General features: G+C 25.4%; 1 protein-coding gene across 12 annotated transcripts in view; it reads left to right on the top strand.

The window, feature by feature from the left end:
• Positions 1-9,197, top strand: part of LOC117176885 (laminin subunit gamma-1) — a 110,119-nt gene extending 100,922 nt beyond the window's left edge. For all 12 annotated transcript variants that reach the window (XM_033367250.1, XM_033367249.1, XM_033367246.1 and 9 more), the window contains 4 exons: positions 1,301-1,476; positions 5,551-5,733; positions 7,973-8,090; positions 8,173-9,197. In XM_033367250.1, coding sequence (XP_033223141.1) covers positions 1,301-1,476; positions 5,551-5,733; positions 7,973-8,090; positions 8,173-8,408 — 713 coding nt within the window. In that variant the 3' untranslated portion in view covers positions 8,409-9,197. The remainder of the gene's footprint in view (positions 1-1,300; positions 1,477-5,550; positions 5,734-7,972; positions 8,091-8,172) is intronic.
• Positions 9,198-11,838: the final 2,641 nt, after the last annotated feature.

Raw genomic sequence — 11,838 nt, forward strand, 5'->3', positions numbered from 1 at the left:
AAATGTTTAATTTTTAAGCCAAAAAAAAATATTGCTACAAAAAAGTTGAATTTTTAACGAAATAATGGAATTTTCAGCAAAAAATTATAATTGTCAAACAAAAATATGATTTTTTTTTGCTAAAAAAAGATTAATTCTCAATGAAATACATAATCTTTTAACTAAATAGTGGAATTTTCAATCAAGAAGATTAATCTTAATCATAAAATAATAATTTTCAAGACAAAAACGAATTTTTTACTAAACAGTTGAATTAATAATTGAATTATATAATTGAATTAATAAATTTTCAATAAAAAATTTACATTTTCAGTTAAGAAAATTAATTTTTCACAAAAACGAGAATTTTTATGATAGTAGTTTAATTTTCAGCCAAAGAGATGTTTTATTGAAGATGTGAATGTTTAAAAGAAATTAACTTTTAAGAAAGTAGTTCTACTTTCAAGAAAAGAGTTTAATTTTCAACAAAAAATATCAATTTTTGAATAAAATACTTGAATTCTCAACGAAAACAGATATATTTTCAACTAAGCAGTTGAATTTTTAACGAAATATTAAATATCAAAGAAATACATAAATTTTCAACCAAATAGTTGAATTTCCAACTAAAAATGGAATCATTACATTTTCAGTTAAAAAATTATTTCAAAAAACGAACAAATAAATTTTCCGCAAAATAGTTAAATTCCCAAACAAAGAAATAAATCTTCAACTAAAAAAATTAATTTTTAACAAAGTAGATCAACTTTCGACCAAATATTTTAATTTTCTATTAAATTGTTTAATTTTTGAGAAAAAATTTCATATTTTCTTCAGAACAGATAAATTGTTAACAAAAAAAGCTAATTTTTAAACGAAACCGGTTAATTTTTAATTACACATCATTTTTATCCTAAAAATAGAATTTTTAAATTTTGAGTTCAAAAATGAACTTGAAAAAAAACATAATTTTTAGCCAAAGAAATGAATTTTCAACTAATTTCAATTATTTTTTCAATAAAACACACACTTTCGACCAAATAGTTTAATTTTCTGACAGATTATTGAATTTTCGAGAAAAGCTACGAATTTTCTTTAAACCCGATGAATTTTCAACTTCAAAATGTAAATTTACAACAAAAAAGTTAATTTTAAACCGAAATAGCTTAATTTTAACTAGGCAGTTGCATTTTTCAGAAAAACAAAATTTTTTACTAAAAGATATGCATTTTAAAACTAAAAGTACAAATTTTGAACAAAATGGTTGAATTTTCAAGAAGAACAAAATTTGTTAAGGACCCATTTTTATTTCAAATTTCAGAATTCGACGCTGAAGTCCAGAAAGAAAGAGTCAAGGCGCAAGAAGCTCTCAAAAGCATCGATGAAACTAGACAATTAGTAATCGATGCGATCAATAAAGCTAATGAGGCTCAATCTGCTTTGAAAGATTCTGAGGGGAATGCAATTGGTGCTCGTGATTTTGCAAAACAGGCTCAGGTAAGTCAAAGTTAAATGAAAAATGGTTTAGAATTGATGCAGGGTGTCTAGCAATTCTTCCAAAATAAATATCAGGACTTTTCTAGGTTTTTCAGGACAAAAAAATACATTTTTCCATTTATGTACTTTTTTTCAGAGTGAAACAATATTTTTACGAAACATAGTAGAAATTGCTAGGTCTAGTGGAACTAAAAAAGCTTTTGGTGATTGTTCATTTTATTACGGTAAAAAATCAAAACGCTGCAATTAAAAATATTTAGAAGTTTCTCATTTCTAAATTTTAATGACAATTAAATGTCATTTTATATTTTTTTTACTTAAAACAAATAAATTTTCTACCAAATAGTCGAATATAGAAGACGAAAAATATAAAACGTCAACCAAAACCAGTTGAATTTTCAACATGAAAAATATTATTTTCAAAACAAGATTAATTCTAAACAAAATAGTTAAATTTTCAACTAAATAATTAAATTTATAACAATATATTTAAATTTTAAACATACAAAGAAGAATTCTCAACCGATAATTCTTGAAATCCTTATGGATTCTTTGAAATATTTCTGGAATACTTTGTATTTGTTGGAAATCACTAAAAAATTTTGAAATATTTGTGAAATATTTTGAAATATTCTAAAAATTTGGAAATTATTGAAAAAGTTTTGAAATTGTTTAAATCTGGTGTATTTGAAATATAGATCCCCTTTTTTAAATTTTTTAAATTATTGTATTCTTATGACATCCCTATGAAATTTTTATGCAATCTTTGAAATCTTTTGAAATCTTTTAAATATTTTGAAATGTTTGAAATTCTTGTATTCTTTTGAAATCTTTATGATATTTTTATTGAATCTTTGTAACATCTTTTGCATTCATTCAAAGTCATTAAAATTTTTGAAATATTTGTGGAATTTGTTGAAATCTTTTTTAATTTGGGTAAAATCTTTGAGATCCTTAAATCTTTGAAATCTTTATGACCCTTAAATCTTTGAAATCTTTGTAACATTTTTCGAAATATTTTGAAATATTCATGAAACCTTTGAAATCTTTGTGAAATCTTTCTGGAATCTTTTGTATTTGTTTCAAATCACTCAAACATTTGAAATCTTTGTGAAATCTTTCTGGAATATTTTGTATTTGTTTTAAATCACTAAAACATTTGAAATATTTGTGAAATATTTTGATATATTCTAAAAATTCGGAAATTATTTTAAATTTTTTGAAGTTTTTGAAACCTGGTGTACCGTGTCCTTTTTGAAATCTTTTAAATTATTGTATTCTTTTGACATCTCTATGAATTTTCGACCCAATCTTTGAAATCTTTCTAAACCTTCTAAATAAATTTGAAATAGTTCAAAATCTTTGAAATTCCTGTATTCTTTTGAAATCTTTGAAATATTTATGAAATCTTTCTGGAATCTTTTGTATTTGTTGGAAATCACTAAAAAAATTGAAATATTTTTTCAATATTTTGAAATATTCTTAAAATCTGGAAATTATTTTAAATATTTTGAAATTGTTTAAATCTGGTGTACTGTATCCTTTTTCAAATCTTTTATGATATTTTAATGAAATATTTGAAATATTTGTGGAATCTTGTAAAATCTTTTTAAATTTTGGGAAAATCTTTGAAATCTTTGTGACGTTTTTCGAAGTATTTTTTAATCTTTATGAAATCTTTGTAAAATCTTACTGTATTTTTATTTTGTCTGAAATCACAAAACATTTGAAATATTTTGAAATATTCTTTAAAAAATTGGGTGTACTGTTCCCTTTTTTAAATCTTTTTAAATCTTTTAAATCTCGTGCACTGTACCCTTTTTGAAATCTTTGAAGTTCTTGTATTCTTTTGAAATATTTATATTATTTTTGTAAAATCTTTGAAATTATTGCATTCTTTTGTCATTAAAATATTTGAAATATATGTATAATCTGTTCAAATCTTTTTTAATTTGGGTCAAATTTTGAAATCCTTAAATCCTTGAAATCTTTGTGAAATGTTACGAAATATTTTGAAATCTTCATGAAATCTTTAAAAAATTTGTGAATTTTTTCTGGATTCGTGTGTACTTGTTTGAAATCACTAAAACATTTGAAATATTTGTGAAATATTTTGAAATATGCTAAAAATTTGGAAATTATTTAAAATGTTTTGAATTTTTTTAAATCTGGTGTACTGTACCCTGTTTGAAACATTTTAAATTATTGTATTCTTTTCAAATCTTTATGATATTTTTATGAAATCTTTGAAAATTTTGTATCATCTTTTGCATTCATTCGAAGTAATTAAAATATTTAAAATCTTTGTATATTCTTTTGAAATCTTTTTAAATTTGGCTAAAATTTTTGAAATCCTTAAATCTTTGAAATCTTTGTGACATTTTTTGAAATATTTCGACATCTTCATGAAATCTTTGAAATCTTTGTAACATATTTTGCATTTATTTGAAGTCATTAAAATATCTGAAATATTTGTGGAATCTTTTGAAATCTTTTTAAATTTGGATAAAATCTTTGAATCCTTAAATCCTTGAAATCTGTGTGAAATGTTTCGAAATATTTTGAAACCTTCATGAAATCTTTGTAAAGTCTTTCTGGAATTATTTGTATTTGTTTGAAATCACTAAAACATTTGAAATATTTGTGAAATATTTTGAAATATGCTAAAAATTTGGAAATTATGTTAAATGTTTTGAAATTGTTTAAAACTGGTGTATTGCACCCTGTTTGAAATCTTTTAAATTATTTTATTCTTTTGTAATCTTTATGATATTTTTATGAAATCTTTAAAATTTTTGTATTATCTTTTGCATTCATTCGAAGTCATTTAAATATTTGGAATCTTTTGAAATCTTTTCAAATTTGGGTAAAATCTTTGAAAACCTTAAATCTTTGAATTCTTTGAGACATTTTTCGAAATATTTTAACATCTTCATGAAATCTTTGAAATCTTTTTCACATATTTTGCATTCATTCGAATCATTACCATATTTGAAATTTTTGTGGAATCTTTCGAAATCTTTTTAAATTTGGATACAATCTTTGAATCCTTGAAATGTTTGTGACATGTTCCGAAATATTTTGAAACCTTCATGAAATTTTTAAAATCTTTCTGGAATCATTTGTATTTGTTTGAAATCACTAAAATATTTGAAACATGCTAAAAATTTGGAAATTATTTTAAATGTTTTGAAATTGTTTAAATCTGGTTATTGCACCCTGTTTGAAATCTTTTAAATTATTGTATTCTTTACAATCTTTATGATATTTTTATGAAATCTTTGAAATTTTTGTATCATCTTTTGCATTCATTCGAAGTCATTAAAATATTTGAAATCTTTGTGGAATCTTTCGAAATCATTTTAAATGTGGGTAAAATTTTTCAAATCCTTAAATCTTTGAAATCTTTGTGACATTTTTTGAAATATTTTGACATCTTCATGAAATCTTTGTTACATATTTTGCATTCATTTGAAGTCATTAAAAAATTTGAAATATTTGTGGAATCTTTTGAAATCTTTTTAAATTTGGGTAAAATCTTTGAAATCCTTAAATCTATGAACACTTTGTAAAATGTTCCGAAATATTTTCACATCTATGAAATTGTGATGAAATATTTGAAATTCTTTTTAAATATTCTAAACAAATTTGAAGTAGTCTAAAATCTTTTAAATTCCTGAAACCTTTTAAAACATTTTGATATGGTTTAAAATCTTTGAAAGGTTTTGAAATCTGTAACGTCTGGTGTACAAATCTCTTTTTAAAATATTAAAAAACCTTGAAATCTTTTGAAAGTTTAAAAATCATTGTGAAAATTTTGAAATCTTTTCTACACGCCTTTTCTAGATCTTTGAAATCCTATTAAATATTATAAAAGTATTAAAATATTTTGAAACATTTTTAAATCATCACAATTATTGTAAGTTGAATATGACAAAAAATGTATAATTTAACATTATTATTTGGGAAAAAGAAATCAAAAACTTACAGAATTATTCACCTAGATACCCTGATTGATAGAACATTCTTTGACTTTGGTATTAGGTGAAAATTCAAATCTTCTGATTTTTGCAGGCTGATGCAGAAAAGGCGAGCGGAAATGCAAATAAAATCCGAGTCGAGGCGAATGAAACGAAAGTGGGGGCCATCAGATTGGGTAATGAAGCGGAAAAGTTGCAAACACGAGTTGATAATACTGAGGCGTTAATTAAACAACATGAGGATCAAGTGGCAAAGGATGACAATGAGACAAACGAGGCAAGTTTTCTTTAAAATTACACTAAAAACACTATTTTCTCATCATTGTAAAAATTAAAATTAAATTTTTTCGTGAATTTATTTCGGGGCCATCGAAAAATAACTTCAGACAATTGGGGGGGGGGGGGGGGGGGGGGGGGGGGGGGGGGTAAATCTTACTGTTTCTTATGAATTGACAAAGTAGTTCAGCTTTCAATGAAGTAGTTCAATTTCCAATGAAATAAATATTATAGTTGATATTTTCAACAGGAAAATATTTTCCTTTTCATTTTATATTTTTATATTTTTTCGTTTCTATAAATATTTAACTAAATAGTTGAATTTTTAAATAAAAAAAGATAAATTTTAATTAAAAAAACAACAGAGAGATTTTACAAAAAAAAGTAATTTTTAAGAAAACACTTAAATCCTCAGCTAAAGCAGAATAATTTTCTATCAAATAGTTGCATTTTTAACACAAAAAATGAACTTTTTACCAAAAAATACTAATTTTCAACAAAATACTTACATTTTCAACAATAAAGTTAAATTTTTAACCAAAAACTAAATTTTTAACAAAAAATATTAATTTACCACCAGAAAAAAAAACTAATTTTTAACCAAATAGTTGAATTTTAAAGTCGAAAAGACGATCTTTCGACAAAACAGGTAAATTATCAAACAATCTCTTAAATCTAATACAAAATAGTTCAATTTTTAGTAAAAAAATGTTAAATAAAAAAAACTGTTAAGAAAATACATAAATTTTTTACATAAAATAGTCAACTTTTCTATCAAATTGTTAAATTTTGAAGAAAAGCGATGAATTTTCTACAAAACACATGAGTTTTTAACCCAAGAACTTGAATTTTCAACAAAAAAGTTCATTTTCAGCCAAGCAGTTTCAATCTTGTACAAAATAATTAAATGTTCAGTAAAAAATTAATTTAAAAAAAAAAAGATTTTTCAATTAAAAGTATGGATTTTCAACTAAAGAAGAGAACTTTCAAGAAAGTAGTTCAACTTTCAATCAGAGAGTTGACTTTTTGACTAAAATTATGAATTTTCAATAAAAAAGAAATTAGTTTTTAAGAAAATAGTTCAAGTCTTGACCAAGGAGCTAAATTTTGAACCATAAAAGCTGAATTTTTTATTTAACATGTTGATATTTGAAAAAAAATGTAATTCCGAATAAAAAAACAGTTTGATTTTACCAACAAAAAGGAATTTTCGACAAATACTTGAATCCTGAACTTAAAAAGAATAATTTTCAATCAAAAAGTTGCATTTTGTACACAAAAAATGGATTTTATATAAAGAGACAAATTAAAAAAAAATAGATAAATTTTCAATCAAATAGTTTACTTTTCAACCAAATAGTTAACTTTTCTACAAAATTGTTAAATTTTAAATTAAAAAATATTAATATTTTACAAAAGAGTTCGTTTTCAACCAATCAGTTAGATTTTATACCAAATAGTTTAATTTTAAGTTTAAACAAAAATGATCTTTTAACAAACAAAAAACGAATTTTCAAGTAAAATTATGAATCTTGACCAAATAAAATGAAAAAAATTCAATTTAAAATAAACAAGAGTTGGATTTTACTAACAGAATACTCGAATCTTCAACTAAAACAGAATAATTTTCAACCAGAAAGTTGCAGTTTTACCCCCAACAAATTGATTTTCTCAAAAAACAGATTATTTTGTAACTATATAGTTAATTTTTACCCAAAAAGGTGAAAATTCTACGGAAAGAGGTTAATTTTCAAACTAAGAAGATGAATGTCCCACAAAATAATTGAATTTTAAACCTCTTTAAACCAAAAATAAGTTTTTTATCTGTAAAGAACGAAAATATAATCGAATTGTTGAATTTTCAGGGTAAAAATACGAATTTTCAACTAAATAATATAATTTTGCATAAAATAATAAAATCTTTGACAAAAAAAAAGATAAATTCTTGGCCAAAAATTTGATAGTAGACTTTTCAGCCGAAAATAATCTACTTTCAATCAATTTTCTTATTTTCTTAATGGATTTTATTCAGTTCGCATTTGTGAGTAGAAAAACGAGAAAAAGATCATTTATATAATGAAAAATAATATTTTAAATAAATATTCAAGTTCATTTTCAGCCTTTTTAATTATTATAAAATATTATCTACACTATTTTTGATCTCCGAAGTGATTCCAAGGCCAGTAGAGGTTTTCGAAGATTTAGAAGCGAAAAAATATTTATAAGAATGATTTTTTTAGGCAAACTATAAAGTCGGCCAAGCCAAGCAAAACGCGTCCCTTGCTTCTCAACAAGTGCAAAAAGCTTTGGACGAAGTTGCTGCAATCGTGAAAGAACTCGAAGCCCTTCCTGAAATAAGTAAGCTTTATCAAAAAATAATTCTATTAAAAAAAAATGGTTTTAAATTCTCAAATTAAACTTGATATTTATCTTGTTTTAGACGATGGAGACTTGAATCTCTTGGAGGAACGTCTGCACGCAGCCCAAGCTGAAATCGAAGCAGCGAATCTCGAATCTCGAATTCGGGCCTTGACCGACGCAAAAAATCATCAGACTCAATTGGTGAAATATTATGAGGAAGAAGTGAATCGACTTAAATCAGAAGTCGAAAATATAGACGAAATCAAAAAAGCATTGCCTACAGAATGCTTTAAACGCGTGCATTTAGAGCCTTAAATTCACTTCCAGATGCCACGTTACTTAAAGAAACCACAGAGCTTTTACAAGAAAGAAAAAAAAAAAGAAATTAAAATGTGGTTTCCTGAATAGTTAGTTGTGAGTCTTTGAAAATTAAGACTAATTTGAACAAAGTTGTTTTACAACAAAGCCTTTTTGATATTTTAACTATTCTCTTCCAGTGAAGGATGAGGTAAATTAGGAAGCAGAAACGCCATATGTAGCATCATTAATTTTAAGATATCTTCTATTTGTACATTAACACCTAGATTATTTTATTTAAGTTAGATCAAATCTTTTCATTTCTTTCGAAACATTAACGTGGTGCAGTAATCGCAATAATAATTATTATACCAAAGATTTTAATAGTAGACAGAATCCTCTATAATATTATCGGATCATTCATTAACAAAAAAAAAAAAGAAAACGTTTTTTACGTCGTGTATATAGTATACATGTGCCTGAATCGGTTCAAGATTCTCTTTTTGCAACTTTCGATATCATTGAATAATTCCCTTGAAAATGAAAAATGCACTCGAGTTGCCTTTAAAAAAAATTTTGTATATCTTTTAACAAATCGAATTAGTAGTTTAAAATAGGAATGTGGCATAATAACGTCTTTAGTCCATTTCGACTCCGACTGACAAAATTTTTGTCGATGTTACGCTATGTACGCAATTTTTACGTTTTAATTATAGAAAATAATATAATGAATCATTTTTTATACGAACTAGCTTAGTACAAAATCTGTAGCTTCTTAAATCACGGAAATAAAATAATCTTACTGAGTAAACTTGGTCTTTTTTAGGGTTTTGTAGCCTCGGATAGAAATTCTGATAGTTTCCAGGGTAAACAATATTCAACTGAAGTAACGTATTTTCATATAAAATAATGAATCTTCAACTGGAATAAATTAATTTTAAACCAAAACGATACGTTTTTAACAAAATAGTTCAACTTTCAACGAAAGACGATTTTTCAAAAAAATAGTTGAGTTTTTTTTTAATAAATAGGATTAATTTTCACGAAACTGATGAATTTTCAAGTAAAACAATGAATACTTAGCTGGAATAGTTGAATTTTGAATCAGTAAACTTAATTATCAAATAAAATGATCATTCTTCAACCGGAATGGTTGTCAAAAATTTTATTTTCAGCTAAGCAGTTTAATTTAGACCAAAAAGACGAATTATTCACTAAAATAAAATGCCAGACAAAAAATGAAGTTAAATTTTTGGCTTAAACATTAATGTTCAATTAAAGAAATTAACTTTCAAATAAAATGATAGAATATTTTGTTGAAATCAGTTACATTTTCAATTAAAAACAAAATATTAAATATAATTATGAGTTTTCAATAAAAATGACGAATCTTCAACTGGCAATAATGAATCAACCAGAAACATTAATTTTTAACCAAAATTACGAATTTTTGAATAGGAAGTTCATTTTTGCAACAATACATTTAATAGATAAATTTTTAGTTAAAAATTACTATTTAACAAAAGAGACGAAATGTTATGGAAAATGACGGAATATCCAACTGGAATAGTTACATTTTCACTTTAAAAAATCATTTTCAGCACAAAAAAAAAGAATTATCAACCAAAGAGATTAATTTTCCTTTATAATGATGATACATTAACCAAAGAATTAATTTTTAACCAAATATTTTCACTTTTAAGCAATTAATTAAGTTTTCCAAAAATGGAAGAGTTAAAATTTTAACGTCAGAAAATCAAATTTTCATTTTAAAAAACACAAATTCTCAGCCAAAGTGACAAATTTGTAACTGAAATTATGAATTTCCGTCTGGAATAGATTCATTTTAAACCAAAACGAAGAATTTTTAACAAAAGAGTTTAACTTTAATCCAAGTTGTTTCATGTTCAATAAGAGATAATTGTAAAAAAGTTGTATTATTAGCGACAAAAATGAAACTACAACCAAAGAGATGAACCTTTAATTAAAATAATTAAAAAGTATCGTTCAATTAATTTTCCGACCAAGTAATAAATTTTCAATGAAAATGATGAATCTTCAACGATAAGAAATTCATTTTTAACAAATGAGTTTGACTTTCAACCAAGTAATTAAATTTTCATTAAAAAAAAAAAATCATTTCTGATCGAAAAAATTTAGTAATTGGTATTTCAAAAAAAAAAAAAAAATACAATATGTAATCAAGTCATTTTTAGTCACGAGAAAAAAATTTGGAACGAAACTGTTGAAATTTTAAACAAAAAGATCAATTTTCAACTAAGAAGATTAATAGAATTAATAGTTAATTTAATTAATGGAATTAATAAATAAAAAATTTAATTATTAGAATTAATAGAATCGGTGCATTTTAAGTTTAAAATGAAAATATTGATTCAAAACCAAAAAAAGACGAATTTTCAACAAAATAGTTAAATAAATTAATATAAATCTACTTTAAAAAATTAAAAATCATTTTCAATAAATCATAAAGCAATTTAAAAAGAAACTAGGCAGTCCTTTGGAAAAGTTCCATGAATTAAATAAAAACTCTGACGATTCAAGCTTTTTCAAGTTTTCAATGTGGGGTGACACCCTGTTTCGGTCGTGGGTCCGTTCTCCGTACTTTTTCCATGAAGTGATTGGGCATAAGGGGTAGCGAAGGGAGGGGAAATGAGAGAGGGAAAGTAGAGTAGTGGAAGAGGATTGTGTAGGCAAAGTTAAAGGAAATAAAAGAAGATACTTGAGGGGGAATTAGGGTAAGGAAAGCAGTTTCAGTAAGGAAAAATAAAGGGAGGGAAAGTAGGTGCAGCAGAGAAAATTAAGGGAAATTAGGGAGGGTAAGTAGAAGTGAGAGGACATGGAAAGTAGGGGAAGTGATGGTAAATGAGAGGATGGTGACGAGAAATAAGAGAAGGGTGAAGGGAAATGAGAGCGTGATGTGAAATCAGAGGATGGGAAGTAGAGGATATGAGAGTAGCAATTGTGGGGAGAGTTAGGGGAAATGTGTGGGAGTAGGTGAAGTAAGTTGGGATGCGTGAGATATATAAAAAAGTTGGGGAAATTGGGGAGAGCCAGTGAGGGAGGAGGAGGGGAGGGAAGTACGGGAAATGAGGATAGAAAAGTGATATCAAATTAGGGGAAGTGATGTAGAGGAAGTGAGGGAAAATGAGGGGTAAATAGGAGATTTGTGGTAGTAAGGGAAGTAAATTGGAATGAGGGAAGTAAAAAAGTAGGGAAAATTTGAAATTTGTGTAAAGGGTATATAGGGGAAATTAGGGTAAGGTAAGTAGATTCAGTAGTTGAAATTGGGGAGAGTTAGTAAAGGAGGAAGGTAGGGGAAATATGCGTAGGGAATATAGGGTAGTGATGGTAAATGAGGGGGCGGCATGTACAGGACGTGAGAGGGAATGAGGTGAAGGAAAGTGAGAGAAACAAGGGGAGATGAGTG

This window comes from Belonocnema kinseyi, chromosome 7 (genome assembly GCF_010883055.1).
Source record: "Belonocnema kinseyi isolate 2016_QV_RU_SX_M_011 chromosome 7, B_treatae_v1, whole genome shotgun sequence".
NCBI lineage: Eukaryota > Metazoa > Arthropoda > Insecta > Hymenoptera > Cynipidae > Belonocnema > Belonocnema kinseyi.